This window comes from Elaeis guineensis, chromosome 13, assembly GCF_000442705.2.
Source record: "Elaeis guineensis isolate ETL-2024a chromosome 13, EG11, whole genome shotgun sequence".
NCBI classification, from domain to species: Eukaryota; Viridiplantae; Streptophyta; class Magnoliopsida; order Arecales; family Arecaceae; genus Elaeis; species Elaeis guineensis.
Genome location: NC_026005.2, coordinates 6,957,790 through 6,975,081, shown reverse-complemented (window position 1 = coordinate 6,975,081; position 17,292 = coordinate 6,957,790). Strand labels below are relative to the sequence as shown.

Below are 17,292 nucleotides of genomic sequence, written 5' to 3'. Positions count from 1 at the left end.
GGATAAATTTGATGAAACTTGTAATTGTGTTTTAGTTTTTAGCCTGATACCATCATTAGACAGCGGAAGTATAAGGATCATGTTGGACTGTATTTAGTCCCATTTTGGTCCTGCATGAGGGCACTTATACAAGAACTCTCGAGCTGGCCTATTCATATAAGGCCAATAAATTCAAATAACATCAAGGGAATATGATCCTCAATATTTGGTATGCTAATTAGGTGAAGAGGGTTCTAACCATGTGTTTCTTCACTGTTAGAGAACCAATCCAACGTTGCAAATTATGTGGGACTACGTGCCATGTACATGGAATTAGCAGAGGAGGTGGCTTGCTCCACATCGAGTCAGTATTGCCACTGGGCCGGATGGGGATGGGAGGGTTAGCCAATACCTTCTTCTTAATTACACACTCGGCACAATTAAGAACACCGTATTCGCACACCTTATCCCATCTCCTCCGTCCCTCCGACTTTAAACTCTACCGAGATCCTGAACTCCCATACTAACCCACGACTCTTAGCCAATCAACACAGTCCAATGACCGGCCCCACCATCCTTTCAGCTTTTGTAACCTCACAACCGCGAGGTCCTTTTCTAGGTCCCGTTTCCGGACCCCACAAGTCACTTTACTCGTAGGAATATTCCTCCAAAATAAGGACATATCCGCTTCTCCAATCCCGGATCCCGTGTCACGGCTCAACGACGCCTGGTTCTCCCTTTGCTCTGTTTCTCTTTGGATCGATCGAGAGAGGGGAAGGAAGGGGGAGGAGGAGATGGCGTCGACTGGGGAGGAGCGGCGGACGCTGGTACTGGTGAACCTCGCCGGAATCATGGAGAGGGCCGACGAGGCGCTTCTCCCGGCGGTCTACAAGGAGGTGGGTGCGGCGCTGCACGCTACCCCTACGGGGCTGGGCTCCCTCACCCTCCTCCGATCCATCATCCAGGCCGCTTGCTACCCCCTCGCGACCTACATGGCCGTCCGCTACAACCGGACCCACGTCATAGCTCTCGGCGCCTTCCTCTGGGCCGCCGCCACCTTCCTCGTCGCCCTCTCCAGCACCTTCCTCCAGGTCTGGAATCCCACAAAGCTGCGATCTTTTCCACTTTTGCTTTCCCTTTTGTTGGATTTGGTTGGAATCGGGGCGGGCGGGATGCGGGTTTTGTGGATTTGAGCAAAAGTATTGATTTTTAGCAGGAAAGAGTGAATCTTAGTTTGGTTTGTTAGGTTAATTATTAATATTTGTGATGCTTGGGTACTGTTTTGATGGGTTTAAGTGTTAAGTGTTTAGGATATTCTGTGGAATCGATTAGGGTTTTTTTGTGTGAAACTTTTATTGGGATTTTTATGTTTCAGTTGCTGATCAAGAGCTTGCAAGGATCTGAAGTGACATCTGGGTGGGTTTTAGTTGGTAGAGTGCTCATATTAATTCGTAAGACTCGGCTTCTGTTTTGCTGCTATAAGACAGAACCCTTAACTTATGAATTGATCTATTGCCATTTATGAAAATAGTGTTTGGATCAACTGTTGTTTAGAAGAGCATGACTAACGGGTTTCTTGGCCTGTTTTGAAACATAATTGATTTGGTTTTGATATTTCTGTTTTACTTCAAATAATTGGTATTAATTGTGCCATCAATGATCAAATAAGGCCTTTCCTGCTGCACCTTCTGGGACTACTTGCCAAACTAATTTCCTCATCTGCTAGGTGATTAATAACTTGGCAGCTTTCCAATTGTGGAGACCATATCAATAACCATCGAGCCTTGTCCCAGTTCTTGGGAGTTTAATTTTTTTGACTCCTTGAGTCTTCAATTCTACGGAACGTCTGTATAATCTAAAGTCTAGTTTCTCTGCTTTACTCTAGAAATCTTTGATATGTGTATAATCTTTGATATGTGTACTTTCTTTTTTTGCTTTCTTGTTGGTTAAATCCTTAATTGCTCCATTTGTGAAGCAATCTAATGTTTTAAATGCTTCTTGAAAGCAGAATGAACCCCCCAAAAAAAAACTCGATATGCAAATAATCTGATATAATTTACACATATTTCATACTATTATTGTTGTGCAGGTAGCAATCTCGAGAGCCTTGAACGGGATCGGGCTAGCCCTAGTGACCCCAGCTATCCAGTCCCTTGTAGCTGACTCCACTGATGACGGCACACGTGGTTCGGCTTTTGGATGGCTACAACTGACTGGTAATGTTGGTTCCATCATTGGTGGCTTCTTCTCACTACTACTAGCATCGACTTCATTTATGGGTATTGCGGGTTGGAGAATTGCTTTCCATCTGGTTGGCATAATAAGCATCATTGTAGGAATCTTGGTTCGGCTCTTTGCAATGGATCCCCATTTTTGTAATGATAGTTCAGGTAACAAAGCCATTTCGCGCAAGTCTGTTTGGACAGAAGCCAAGGCCCTTATTAATGAAGCCAAAGCTGTTATGAAAATTCCATCATTTCAGATCATTGTCGCACAGGGGATCACTGGTTCATTTCCATGGTCTGCTCTTTCATTTGCACCTATGTGGCTGGAGCTCATTGGATTCTCGCATGGGGTAACTGGATTTCTCATGGGCATTTTCGTGGTTGCAAATTCTCTAGGTGGATTATTTGGAGGAAAGATGGGGGATGTTTTAGCTAAACGTTTCCCAAATTGTGGAAGGATAGTCATGTCCCAAATAAGCTCTGGCTCTGCCATTCCTCTTGCAACTCTATTGATGTTGGTCTTAGCTGATGACCCCTCCACAGGACTTGTGCACGGCCTTGTCTTGTTCATCATGGGATTTAGCATATCTTGGAATGGTCCGGCCACAAACAAGTAAGACATCGTAATTCTGTTCTACCAAGCCTTTCCATATTCCTAGCAGAATTAGTAAGATCATGACAGAATTGTACCAAGAACATGGTAACAATGAGCTGATTAAAAAAGCTAATCTCATTTGATGCTGCCATCAACTTTAGTTAATGGCTAAAGCCATGGGACCACTGATAATAAATAGGAATGGCACCCTTGCGTGGCTCTTCACATATACACATATAATCTTGACATCGAACCACAATCAGTGATTTCCTTTTTTAACAAATAATTCTTTTGTTCCATGCTATTTTCAGCAAAATGATGCAGTCAACTTGTGAGGCATTCTCTGTCAAAATAAACTCAATCATAATACTATAAGATTTCAAGGTCCTTTTCCTTGAGGTCCTTTTCAGCGAAAGAACCCCTTTGAAGCATTCTCTTTCAAAATAAACTCTCTTTTACCATGCTATGTTACCTTCTATTCATTTTGTTAATTTATTTCTCTTTGGTGCACACAGTCCTATATTTGCGGAGATTGTCCCAGAGAAATCAAGAACAAGCATCTATGCTTTGGATAGATCCTTCGAGTCTGTACTATCATCATTTGCTCCTCCTCTTGTTGGCATTTTGGCGGAGCATCTTTATGGGTACAAACCAATTTCTTATGAAGCGAGCGAGAATACCACTGTTGAGACAGATAGAGAGAATGCTGCCTCCCTTGCCAAAGCACTCTACACAGCAATAGCAATTCCCATGTCACTCTGTTGCTTCATCTACTCCTTCCTGTACCGCACCTATCCCAGAGACAGGGAAAGGGCAAGGATGGATTCCTTGATAGCATCAGAATTGCAGCAGATAGAGTTGGAGAATTCTTGTGAAGTGGGACATGATTCTGGAAGCCAACATTCTGAATTGCAGTTGAATGAAAGTGAAAGAAGCGTAATTGATTTGGCTTATGGAGACGAAGACTTTGAGACTGATGACAATGATGAGAGGACACTGCTTTCTTGCCAAGTGGAAGTATCAAATGAAAGGGATTAGCATATGAATTAATGAAAACTTTCTGTTTCCCATGGTTACTTTTAGACTAGACCAGTCTAGTAAGTGCTCCTGAGAAACCACAAATGCAGTTTATTTCTGAATCTAATGTCTGCTTTGGAGGCCAGATGTTATGTGGGAGACAGTTTTTGGAGGAAGTTCATTGGTCTACTTATCGACCACAAGATGATGGACATAAATAGTGTTCGAAGTCAGTCGAGTATTCAACTTTTGATCAATCTTGGATGGTAATTTCTATATTGATCAATCTGGTACACAAGACTGTTTTCTTGAGCAACTACTTGCTTTGGTTGCTCTGAGTCTGATGACTGCTTCGGAGACTACATGGTATGTTGATCTTGGGGTTAGTTCCTGTAGGAGGTTGCCATATTCAACTGGTAGACAACAGGCAGCCGGAAGATTTAATTGCTTTTTGATTGTTTTGAATCATTTTTAAGTTGCTTTTAAAGAAAGTGTTTATTGTAATTATAAAAACAAATGGAAAGAAAAAAATCCACTTAATTGTAACAAAATTGCAAGTGTAATTGACAATTTTTGTAATTCAAGGTTCTGTGTGCAGACTTCTGTTTCTCATTTTTGGAAAACTTTATTCTTGACCACATCATCAAATCGCTTAAAGAGCATGGGAACTTAGGGAATTGATGGTTATAGTTAGTGATAGTGCTGTATGACAATGTCAAGCCATGTTTATGAAAATCCTGTTGCAAGATGATTATGTGCATTAATGTGGATTTTAAGTAAAGAACGACAGACTGCATAAGCGCTTGACTTTTTGTGTGTGAAGTTGGAATTTGGTTAATTTGAAATGAAGAAAAGTAATCTTACTATTCCTTAATTTGAATTTGGCTAATCAGAGTGAGATTCTCTTTTCTAAATTTCTTTCAAGAATGAACTGTTGTCAGTAAGAGATTCTTTAGTGGTAATTCTTTTAGTCCCTACCTTCTCTTGCCTCAAATTATATCAGAGAATTTAAAACACAAGTTATATTGTACGGTTTTCTTTTCTTTTTCTTTTTTTGGATGAAGGGTCAAAGTTACAAACCACTTAATCATAATGCTCTATAAGAGTTGGTTATATCAAAAGCTAGTTGATCTCTAATTGCATCAAGGATTCCAATCTGGCAATACTATTAGCACAAACATTTGCTTCTCCATGGACTTGCGTCCACTGTACATCAACAAACTCCTACAGCAAGTGTTTGATAACCTTCATCGAGGTGGTAGTGTGCCATCACATATTCTTGCTTTGAATAATTTAAAGGATAGCTTGGCAAGCACTTTCAATGATGATGCAAGAATGGTGAAGAAAATTTCACCATTTGGAAAGCTTCTCAAACCGGTTGTCTTTTTTTATTTTTTTTAATGGCTTCTCAAGTTGTATTGGAAATAATTAGCCAATGAACATATAGCTAATGTGTTATATTGTTTATGATTGTTCAAGAATGACTATATCTTCCAAAACTTATATAGAGTACCAGAGTGATTTATTCTAGAATGTCTACACATGCTTGGGAGTTTATCCAAGCAATCTTTCTAAAGGGATCTTTGATGGTTAACTTGTGATTTTTTTCTTACAGATTTTGTGGTTTCAAGGATGATATATTTTTCTTAAGAGCCACAATCTATTTACTTTCTCAAGATCAACTTTGATGATAGTATACAAAAAAAAAAAAAAAAATATTTTGGTAAAATATATTTTGTTATTAGAAGTGTTAATAGGACTCCTATAGCTGTAGGAGTTAGAGTCATTGATACTATCATTCTGATGATTGAATTGCATGCTGCATGAATAGGATTAACTCATGCTACAAAGTTACCGAGAGCATCTCACATGTTTAGAAGAAAATTTTTTGACAGATATCCAATGGCTTTTTAATATGTCTTAAGTACACCATAGATCTCATCTTTTTGTGCACAATTGTTGGAGGATTATGTGTACCTTAATTTTATTCTAGATGATATATATCTACAGAGAAGTTGATATTGTTGTAGATTGAATAGTAGCACATGTGAACAATCATACTAAGGCCCTATGATGGGATTTTACGATTCAACTTTTGAGTATTTTAATTTTTTGATTCCCATGGATGCATCGCAGCGTGCATTGAATAATATATCCATTTCATAAAAAATAGTACCAACAAAGGTGACACATGGTCATGCAGAACAGCCGGATGGGCCCACCTATCCAATTCCCAGACCTTTGGAATAACAAGTTATGGTCCTCGGTGGTCCTTTTTTTTGGTCATACTAAAAGTGGAGGTGGGCTCCGGCATTACAGATTTTTTTTTTTTTTCCCGCGGTCCACATCTCAAGTCGGAAGTCAAGCCTCCTCTCTGTCTCCATTACCTTCTCTCTCTAGATCGATTCGAAGGGAGGTCGAGAAGGAGGAGGAGAGGGTGGGGATGGGGGAGGAGCGGCGGACGCTGGTGTTGGTGAACCTCGCCGGAATCATGGAGAGGGCCGATGAGGCGCTCCTCCCTGCGGTCTACAAGGAGGTGGGGGCGGCGCTTCACGCCACCCCGACGGGGCTGGGCTCCCTCACCCTCCTCCGATCCATCGTCCAGGCCGCTTGCTATCCCCTCGCCACCTACATGGCCGTCCGCTACAACCGGACCCACGTCATAGCTCTCGGCGCCTTCCTCTGGGCCGCCGCCACGTTCCTCGTCGCCCTCTCCAACACTTTCCTCCAGGTCCGTCATTCCATAAAGTCGGTCTTTTTATTATTCTTCGCGCGTTGTTTTATTGGTTTTCGGACGTTTTTCGCTTTTTTTTTTTTTTTTTTGTTTTAAATTTTTAGCTGAATCTATCTGGGTTGGGTTGGGTTTGTAGATCTGAGGATTGGAGCTCACTCTGACACTTAAAAGTTGGAACTTGATGGGTTTTCCGGTTTCATCGTGTGTGTTTTTTCCGGTGTTTTATCAAGATCTGAAATCGAGTTGTGAGTTATTGGGATTTTTGTTTGAAGCTTTTGATGAGTTTACAATGTTTCAGTTGCTGATGGAGATTTTGGAAAAGACGAAAAGTTATTAACGAATGCGGTTTGACTTCTGGACCACTGTTTGCTGTCTAAGACTCAGCTTCCGTTTGTTGTTCAAAGACAAACCATTTTCCTGTGACTTTGACCACTGCTATTTGAGAAGAAAAACATCTACATTAGTTGTGTTTAGAAGATCTTTCTTTTCTTGTTATTTTTTTTGGGTAGGAGTTTGGAGAAGCATGCATTTTGGATCACCTTCAAAGCATGGTTGAATTGGTTTTCTACATGTTTGTCTAGATATCAGCAAGTAAATAACTTAACATCGTAACCATTAAGTGGGCTTCACTTGCTTTTGATTACAAGGCAGCTATTGAACTAATCTTTTTATCTGTTCTTTCATGTTTAAAGCCAGTTGTGTTCCATTAATGATTCGACATGGTTCTGCTTCTTAATCTAGGGTTGGCCTAAATAATTTTATTTTTACCCTCTATTTGGTATGAAGAATAAATTGAAGAAAAGATGGGTGAAAGAGAAAAGATGGATGAGAGAGATGATAGATGGATCTTCTATCCATCCTTTCATATGTTTGGTAAAATATAGAAGAATAGATCAAAATGATTCTCTTTTCTGTTTGATATAACATGAATAAAGGAGAGGATGGATGATGTTTATATAATATTTTTACTACACTATCCCTTGATAAAAATACTACTATTATTAATTTATAACACATTTATACTAAAGGAGTAAACAATATATAAATTTATAATCTTTATAATTTATAATTATATAAAAATCATATAAATATTTAATTTTAATTTGATTTATATGATTTTATAAGTTAATTATTAATTATTTATATAAATAAATAATTAATTTATAATTTAATTTAAATAGTTAATTAAAAAAGTAAATAAAAATAGAGAAATATAAGATGATTCTAATTATTTAATTATAATTATCAAAATTATGTATAAAATTAAAATAATTAGTAATAAAATTTAAGAGTATATGATTAATAGTATATATAAAAATACATGTAAATAATATGAATGAAAAGTGAAAGAAATATTATAGTTTTATCAAAAAAAATTAATAAGGTGTAATTCTATAAATACAAATCCATCCATTTTTCCTTACATCCTCTCATTTTGGGAGGATACAAATTGATGGGATAGGATAGATGGACAACCCTTCTTTTTCATCCATTCTCTTTGCAATTTTTTAAACCAAATAACAGATGGAGGTCATCATTTTTTCTAACCCCATCCATCTACACTCTCTCATGAGTCATGAAACCAACCAAACATAGGGTTAATGTTTTTCTTCTTGATCATGCTCGTTTAGTGAAGCAATCTTATGCCTTAAATGTTTATGATTTGTCTGGTTTTGAATTTGCAGTAAGATGTGGCTTCTCTGGGAACAACCGATAAAATTGGGATTTGTACTTGGATCTGATGCATAATTTATATATAGTTGATATGATAGCTGTTGTGCAGGTAGCAATCTCAAGAGCCTTGAATGGTGTTGGACTAGCCCTGGTAGTACCAGCCATCCAGTCCCTTGTAGCTGACTCTACCGACGAGAGCACTCGTGGTATTGCTTTCGGATGGCTACAACTTACTGGTAATATTGGTTCCATCCTGGGCAACTTCTTTGCTCTCCTGCTGGCATCGACATCAATCATGGGAATTGCTGGTTGGAGAATTGCTTTCCATCTAGTCGCCATAATAAGCGTGGTTGTAGGAATCTTTGTCAGGCTATTTGCAGTAGACCCCCATTTTTCCTCCCATGCTGTTTCGAGTAATGATTTTATTTTGCGCAAGTCTGTGTGGGCAGAAGTGAAGGACCTCATCAAGGAAGCCAAAGCTGTTATGAGAATCCCATCATTTCAGATTATAGTGGCTCAGGGTGTCACTGGATCATTCCCATGGTCAGCCCTGTCATTCGCACCCATGTGGCTGGAGCTCATTGGGTTCTCGCACAAAGGAACTGGATTACTTATGACACTGTTCTCAGTTGCAACCTCGCTTGGAGGACTGTTTGGAGGAAAGATGGGGGATTTTCTCGCCAGACACTATCCAAACTCTGGTAGGATAGTTCTATCCCAAATAAGTTCTGGCTCTGCCATTCCACTTGCAGCTGTGCTGTTGTTGGTCTTACCTGATGATCCCTCAACGGGACTCGCCCATGCCATTGTCTTGTTCATCATGGGATTGAGCGTCTCTTGGAATGCTCCAGCAACAAATAAGTATGTTCCTTTATTTCTAATCTACCGTGTCTTACTGCATGCTTGTTTTTGAAGAAATGTCCTTGCTTAATTTATAATTAGTAGATCAGAATAGAATTGTGCCAAGTATATAGTGGACATAATGATCAGGTTGAAACAGCAAATATCATTTGATTTAGACCTGAATCATATAGAATGGTTCAAGGTGCCAAAACACTGATAGAGATTAGAAATAGCAAACATTTTGTAATCTATACACAAAATTCGAACAATGGTTTCCTTTCTAATAGTCGGTTGCTCTTCCTCATACAATTTTCAGTATATTAGGCCAAACTGTAATTATTTCTATTACCAGGCGAACCCACTCATAGATCATGTTTTCTAAGAATTATTTGCAAGGTCTTCTTGAAAGGGATAAACCTTCATCAACAGTACGAAATTATTATTAGCTTCACTAGCCATATTATGTTCTTTAAAGAATAAAGAGCAGGGATGAGACCACATAAATTCCCAAGCATTTACTAATATTGCAAGCCGAGCATTCTTTGTTGCTAAATTAGCAACATTGTTGTCAGTCTATTTCTGCAACTCCTAGAATGTTATAATTTTCTAAGTATCAGGAATTAGCATTGTTTTGGCGCTAGCTGCTCTTTATCTAATTGTTTTGTTTGCGGTGCAAGCAGTCCTATATTTGCAGAGATTGTCCCCGAGAGATCACGAACCAGTATCTATGCTCTGGATAGATCTTTTGAGTCTGTACTTGCTTCATTTGCTCCTCCTGTTGTTGGCATATTAGCTGAGCACGTCTATGGGTACAAACCAGTTTCTGATGGGTCAGGTGAAGGTACTGCAGTGGAGGCAGACAGAGAGAATGCTACCTCCTTAGCCAAGGCACTTTACACTGCAATAGCAATTCCGATGACGCTTTGCTGCTCCATCTACTCCTTTTTATACTGCTCCTATCCTAGAGACAGGGAGAGGGCTCGAATGGAATCTCTGATAGCATCAGAACTGCAGCATATAGAGTTGGAACATCCTCCGAGAGCAGGAGCTTATTCCCAGATCCAACCTTCTGAACCAGATCTGTATAAACAAGAACCGATCGTGCTTGATATGGTTTATGGAGAGGAAAATTTTGAGACTGACGAGAATGGTGAGAAGAAATTGCTATCTGATGAGGTGGTGCTATCAGATGCAAGGGATTAGCATATAAATCATGTCCCACGGTAAGGTATCTAAATGATTAATCCAATTCCCACACCGATGCTTCCTAAAATAATCAGCATGATTTGTCCGAGTCCTTGCTTCTGAAAACCATATATCTGAGATTCAGGTTTCAAGGAAGAAGATGGGTCACTTGCATAAGATTTCATTACAAGCAGAGAGAATTTATTGTTGTCTGATAATCTGAGAGATTTGTAATTGTAATTTAGAGTCAGAAACCATTGATCAAGAAAAGATAGAGAAACAAAACAAATTATGCGATGATTGCATCCTGATTGTAAGTTTAATTCCTTAAAATTCTAAAACCTTCATGTAAATTGTCCATGGACATGTCGGTCAGATTAACTTGTGATTGCACTTTCCTAGTTCGTTCTATCAGTCTGATTTGTTATGCAGCTTTCCAATGGCGTGCTTCAAATTAGTGTTCCCAAAATTGAATCACAATTTTAAAGCCTTCTTCACAGGATTCAGCTTCCTGCTTGTGCTGAGAAGAAGATTCTGCTTGCATTGATTTTTGATATTGGGCACAAGCAAACACACAAACCAGAGAGACAGAAAATGTTCCAGACTTTTCAGTGTCTTAAATTTGGTTTTGTTGAACCAACTTGGAGACAAAGTTATGTTGAATCACTTTGCTAGTATAAAGCTATTATTAATAGCTTCAGAATTCAGATCATTGCTTCTAATTTCTCAGAGCTAAATGCTACAAATGAAACGCTGATTAACTTACCATTAAAAGTACTCTCAAACTATTCTCATTCAACTTTTGTTCTAATCCGTATTAACCATGATATTCTCTCCAGGGGATAGGGAATTCTGCAGCTGTCTTGGAACTCCCAGCTTCAAGTTTTTGGTCTAGCTACTCAAGCTAATGACATCAAACTTTTCAAAGACTTAAGTGACCTTTTTAGCTATTAGATGCATTAAAAAGGGTAAAACAAGTAAAATAAATAAGAAATGGATACCTGGCATTCCATTAATTTTTGCTTATCGTTCTATAATGTATCTTGCCAGCACCAAGTTCCTTATATGCTGGCTTGTGTGATTGTCTCTACTTTCAGGCCATCACATGATGTTATGCTCTTAAACCATCGCATAATTGTTGTTTATCTGAGTTCATTCTTCACTCACTATATATCTTCTATTTTTCAGATACTCGTGGCTGCAAGGTTGTTGTCTCTATTTTCCTACCCTACGACATGTTGGAAAGTCCGACTGCCTTCAAATGGTCCCTCAAGAAACAAACAAGCATGAAGATCATCTATATAACCTGTTCTTGTCCAGCTTTTACGAAAAGTACTGGGATGGTCTTCTTTCAGAGTTTAGAATAGATCGTACAAATGTTTTCTTTTCAATACTCTAGACAATTATAATGCTTGATTATCATATCTTATCTATCAACTGCAGCAATCTTATATTGCACAGCCAAACTTCAGTTCGAACGGGACCGTCTCTTGCATCGTGGATAAGAGGCAAAGGGTTTGATTCTGGTTTAAGTCACCTCAAGAGATAGGGTAGGGTGGGGTGGGGAAAAGGGTAGAAAGGTGGAAATTAGCCCTTTCATGATGTGTGTATGTATGTATACACGTACACATACATATATCCTGTATTTGTACTAAAAAAAATCTTATGATTATCCTATGGATTCATAAAAGCATATCTATACTATTGTTTGTACATTTTAAAACTACCTCTTTGTGATCGATCACGGCTTAGATCAACTAGAGATGTCTGAATTCCCATTCATGCCTCAAGCATGAGGATTTTCAATTTGCTGAATGAATTATGAAGATAATAAGGAGAGTTGGGAGGAATAGTATATAGATGTGATTAAAAAATAATTGTGCTACAACATGATAAAATAAATAACCATGACAAGAGAGGGAGGAATAAATCATCTCTACTGCCCTAATCATGAGTCAAACAATAGAATAAGGAGTTAGTCAATTTATTTGATTGTAGGCGAGAGTTGAGTGGCCTTTTTGATAATAGAAATATGTCCATTGCTAACTTCACAAGTTATTCAAATCCATGTGTGGGAAGGTTTATCCTTCACTCTCTAGGTCTCTCAATCTATATGTGCGAATATGTTGGATCTCTAATCTGTGGATTCCTTGACATCTATACAAAAGTAGGTTAAGCCTTCACTTTAAGCCACTCAAAATCCATGTGGGAGTAAATTGTAACAAGATTTCAGGTGTAACTGGAAATAATTTTTGAAATTCCGAGTTCTATGTGCAAACTCTGTTTCTCATTTTTGCGAAACTTTATTCTTGATCACATCATCAAATGACTTAAATAGCATTGGAACTCATAGGGAACTGATGATTATAGTTAGTGATAGTGATATGACAATGTCGCGCCACATTTACAAAAATCTTGATTCTGTCTTGCTGCGAGACAATTAGGTGCATTCATGTGGATTTTAAGAGAAGAATGACCGACTGTATAAACTCTTGACTATCTGGATGATCCGCAATTGCTTTTAGGTCTACCCTAATGGATAAATAATCTTGAGGATCCATTGTTTGCTTTGAAGTCTATATTGAAGGATTAATAATCTAAATCATCCATGCAGTTACTTTGAGATTTATGCATATAGATTGATAATTAGATCATCTGCTAATCACTTTGAGATTTATATAGATTGATGAATGATTCTGGTCATGCATTAGTTACTTTGAGATCTATGTATGTGAGTGAACAAAGAGTTTAGAGCACTTCGAGACCTATGTGATGGATGATGCAAATATGCATCTATCTGCACAAAGCAATCAATGGATGATCAGCTTACTCATCCACCTACACAGATCTTGAAACAATTTAAATGATCATCCACCTGCAAATATCTCAAAGCAAGTGCATGAATTATCCAAATACTCATTCGCCTACATAGACCTAAAGTGACTATGTGGGTGATCTAAATTATTCATCCATTTGCAAAGATCTTAAAGTTGGAACAAGCTAAAAAAGAAGGAAAAGATATGTTCATCAATTGAAATGGGAGATTAATGTCATCCGCTCGTCAAGGAGTCAAAAGAGCAATTTGAAATACTTTACAAACTTGAGGGACTCGTTTGAAGCTTCTTGAAGTTGGTAGATGTCTTGAAATTGGCTCAAAATTGAGGAGATATTATTTAATTTTTTAAAATTTTAATAATACCTTCACTACATATATATATAGTGCTAGACTACTAAACTCAAATGAATTTTTGCTCAGATCTGATCAGATAATGGAGATCTTATATTAATAATACAAATCATTGAATGTGATTTGCTATATCTGAACTACTTACATATTAAAAATTATATGATACAAAAACTCTTAATTATCAAATAATTAAAAAAATTAAATAATTTAAATAATATTTAATTATTTAAATGTATAAACTAAGAATGTTTAACTTATATAATTTTTGATGTATAAGTAATACATCCAATGGTTGCGTTGAATCATTTATATTTATTTTTTTATATTTGACCTTGTTACCCGATATTATCAAGATGCTTTGCGTCCGCATCAAGTGGTGAGAAATTAAAGGGACTCGCCACAGAGGGCCTCTGGTCTTTGGTTCTCGTGCATAGCAATGCAAATTTGGATTTTTATTTATTTATTTTGTGGGTGATGCACGTGGCTATAAAATGTCGTGATAAATGGGCAACAATGCCCGGTTCTTGATTTTGGTGACTAAAATCGCTAATGGACAGAGACCGCAGGGCTGAAGCATCACACAACCATTATTATTATTATTATTATTATTTGATAGAAATTACGCAACCGCCATATTTAGCACATGTATCGTTAATTCTTCCTCTTTAAATGAAATCAGGTTTCTATGCGTTGGGGTTATGGCTTGTATAGGTAACATGCATCTGTCTTTGCTTTGTTGTCATCTCTATAACAAGTTTATTTCTGCAATATAATGTCCTCTGTTTTCACCAACAAAAAAAGAAAAAAAAAACATAAAATATTTACTTGTATGATGTACCCACATGGTTTCATAAAATATTTCAAGCAGGGTGAAAAAGAAACGAGGGGCCTCATCTTGAAAAAACATTGAATGGCAGCCTTCTTTGGGCTTCTCCAGTCTTGATGGATGGTTTGTTTATCGAGATAAATGTGTACTGGTGCGGCTCGCCGGATTATTGAGGAGAAAAGTCTGGCCGAAGAGAGCGACGACTCAAAAAGTCGACGAGACGGGAACGGTACCCCTCTTTAATTCACTAAACAACTGCAAAACGGAGGCTGATAATATATTCAGAGCATGCACTCGTACACGCAGCTGAATTTGGTAGCTATTGCGAGTGACGGATTTATTATTATTATTATTATTATTATTATTATTATTATTATTATTTATTTTTTAATTTAAAAAATATATTTTTTCTTGATTTATTTTCAAAAATACCGTCCGTCTCAAAATCATCGGTTCAACCGGCAATTTTATAGCCAGCGCTGACATGGCACTAGTGAGAGGGCCGGTAGGCTGTGGCATAGGGCTAGCGGGGGTGGCACGAGGGCTAATGGGGGAGATGCAGGGCGGCGGGGGTTACAGGGGGTGGGGGTGCGCGGCCGGGGATGGCATGGGCGGTGCCGGGGGGTGGGGGGTGGAGCGCGGTTGAGAAAGAACGAAAGGGGTTGCGGGGGGTGGAGGTGTGTGGCTGGAGGCGGTGCGAACGACGTGGTGGGTCGGGGGTCGGTGGAGAGAGGTGGGTCGGCCGGGGAGTGGGAGGAAGGGATGGGAGAAAATGAGGAAAAAAAAGGGAAAAAAAAAGAAAAAAAATTTAAATATTTTTTGTAATGAAATATTTAAATAATAATGAATTTAAATAAAAATAATAAATATTTATTTATTTACTTATTTATTTGTATTTTTAAAATATTAGTAGTCAGTCAGCCTTTTAAAGGATGAATTTCTGGAAAAAATATTTTTTATATTTTATTTATTTATATTTTTTATTAATAAATATTTTTTTAAAAAAAATAAAAATATTTTTAAATATATATATATTTATTTATATTTATATTTTATTTTATTTTATTTTTGTTTCTTTCTTCTTCTCCCATGGCTCCATGCTGAGCACGCACTACCACCCCTCTTAACGCATATCAGAAAATTGATTTAGAAATATGGTTACTGCTGTATCTTGATGATGTCAAATTATTATTAATCAAATTATAATAATTTATCATTAATCAAATAATAATAATTTATTATTAATTAAATTGCTGGTTTGATGCTGCTCTATTTTCAAGTGCAGAAGTCAGGACGTGTAAGATTTTTTCAAATGGATGTTCGAAAGTCAAATGGTTTCAGATTCTTATAAAATTTAAAATCCCACTTACCAGTTAAGTCAAAAATCTACACAAAAAATTTGAAAATTTTTTGAAGTTTTTGGAAATAAAAATCGCAGTTTCTCTGAGGACTGTGCAGTGCATCTATTTGCAGGTTTTGATGCAAGAAGTCAGGACATGTAAGATTCTTTCAGATGAGTTTTCGGAAGTCAAATAGTTTCAGATTCTTATAAAATTTAAAACTCTACTTACCAGTCAAGAGAATTTACAAAAATTTGAATTTTTTTTGAAGTCTCTAGAAATAAGAACCGCAATTTCTCTGAGGACTGCATAGGGTACTTATTTGCAGGTTTTGATGTAGGAAGTCAAGATACATAAAATTTTTTCAAATGAATTTTCAAAAGTCAAATGGTTTTAGATTCTTATGAAATTTAAAACTCTACTTACCAGTCAATTCAAGAACCTACACAAAAAATTTAAGAATTTTTTGAAGTTTTTGGAAATAAAAATTATAGTTTTTTTGAGGACTGCACAAGATACTAGTTTACCGATTTTGATGTAGGAAAAAAAATGCCGCAGTGACTTAATTACAAGAGCTATGTCGTATCTTGAAAATATAAAAAAAATAAGAATACAAAGTACTTGCTGTGAATATAATATTTTTAGAATGGACATGATTTGAATACAATATTTTCATTCAAAGTACCAAATTTTCAAGTCTTATATTTTTCTTCTTTTTCAAGCTATCAACAGAAAAAATAGTTATCATTAGTTCAGACACTCTAAAAAAAAGTCAGAGATGCTCCGACGGCTCTACTAAGAGGAGAAACATATAATCTGATCCAATTACCTTGCCTCATACCAAAAGAATGCCTACTTTGGCTACTTAAAATATAAGACTCGAAAATCCATCTGGAAGAACCTTATATGTCCTGACTATCTGTATCAAAATCTGCAAACAGGCCTGTCATTCTGACGTCACTAAGACTGTCTAAGTACAAGATTGCCATGAAGAAGCTTGAAAATGAAAGCAGTATCAAACCAACAATTTGATTAATAATAAGTTATTATAATTTGATTAATAATAATTTGATATTATCAAGGTATAGCGGCAACCATGGTTTCGAGTCAACTTTCTAATCTGCGCTAAGCGGGGTGGTGGAGCGTGCTCGGCATGGAGCCGCGAGGGGAGAAGAAAGAAATAAAATATATTTTTTAAAATTATTTTTAGAAAGAATTATTTATTAATAAAATAAATAAATAAATAAAATAAAATATTAAAAATATTTTTTTTAAAAAAAGTCGCCCTTTGAAAGGTTGACTCACTACAAATATTTTAAAAATATAAATAAATAAATAAATAAATAACTAAATATTTTATTACAAAAGAATATTTAATCAAACAATAATAATTAATTATTAATCAAATAATAATATTTAATTAATAAAATAATTAATTTTTATTCATTTATTTTTTAAAAAATAATAATATTTTTTATTATTTAAAAATTTATTTTAAAAATTAATATTATTTTATTATTATTAAAAAGATCAAAATTATTTTTTAAAATTAAAACTTTCTTAGTATTTTAAAATTTTATTTTAAAACTAATATTTTTTAAAAAAATTAATATTTTTTTTCTATTTTTTCTCCTTTGTTTCTCTCTTCCCTTCCTCCCACCCTGTCAGTTGACGTGCCCCTGCCCAC

General features: G+C 36.5%; 2 protein-coding genes across 5 annotated transcripts; both read left to right on the top strand.

Annotated features, from left to right (window-relative positions):
* The first annotated feature begins 682 nt into the window (after positions 1–682).
* Positions 683–4,426, top strand: LOC105056839 (uncharacterized). The gene is made up of 3 exons (XM_010939171.4): positions 683–1,070; positions 2,069–2,817; positions 3,315–4,426. The coding sequence occupies exons 1-3, from the start codon at positions 774–776 to the stop codon at positions 3,835–3,837; spliced, it is 1,569 nt and encodes a 522-aa protein (XP_010937473.1). The 5' UTR covers positions 683–773; the 3' UTR covers positions 3,838–4,426.
* Positions 4,427–6,187: 1,761 nt separating this feature from the next.
* Positions 6,188–11,807, top strand: LOC105056838 (uncharacterized). Of its 4 annotated transcripts, XM_010939169.3 has the most exons (4): positions 6,195–6,547; positions 8,334–9,085; positions 9,748–10,290; positions 11,441–11,579. In XM_010939169.3, exons 1-3 carry the CDS (start codon positions 6,260–6,262, stop codon positions 10,268–10,270), a joined length of 1,563 nt encoding a protein of 520 aa, XP_010937471.1. In that variant the 5' UTR covers positions 6,195–6,259; the 3' UTR covers positions 10,271–10,290; positions 11,441–11,579. The 4 variants fall into 4 exon arrangements, with proteins under 4 accessions (XP_073103985.1, XP_010937471.1, XP_019710087.1 ...); XM_073247884.1 differs by lacking the exon at positions 9,748–10,290 and having other exon boundaries at positions 6,188–6,547; positions 11,441–11,807; XM_019854528.3 differs by lacking the exon at positions 11,441–11,579 and having other exon boundaries at positions 9,748–10,666.
* The last annotated feature ends 5,485 nt before the right edge of the window (positions 11,808–17,292 follow it).

What these genes read in the sequence shown, in the direction of transcription:
- LOC105056838 (XM_010939169.3), top strand. Translation starts at nt 6,260, where the DNA reads ATGGGGGAGGAGCGGCGGACGCTGGTGTTGGTGAACCTCGCCGGAATC. An exon ending in TCTCCAACACTTTCCTCCAG is followed by an intron (nt 6,548 to 8,333) that starts GTCCGTCATTCC and finishes GCTGTTGTGCAG; the next exon opens with GTAGCAATCTCAAGAGCCTT. An exon ending in AATGCTCCAGCAACAAATAA is followed by an intron (nt 9,086 to 9,747) that starts GTATGTTCCTTT and finishes CGGTGCAAGCAG; the next exon opens with TCCTATATTTGCAGAGATTG.
- LOC105056839 (XM_010939171.4), top strand. Translation starts at nt 774, where the DNA reads ATGGCGTCGACTGGGGAGGAGCGGCGGACGCTGGTACTGGTGAACCTC. An exon ending in TCTCCAGCACCTTCCTCCAG is followed by an intron (nt 1,071 to 2,068) that starts GTCTGGAATCCC and finishes ATTGTTGTGCAG; the next exon opens with GTAGCAATCTCGAGAGCCTT. An exon ending in AATGGTCCGGCCACAAACAA is followed by an intron (nt 2,818 to 3,314) that starts GTAAGACATCGT and finishes TGGTGCACACAG; the next exon opens with TCCTATATTTGCGGAGATTG.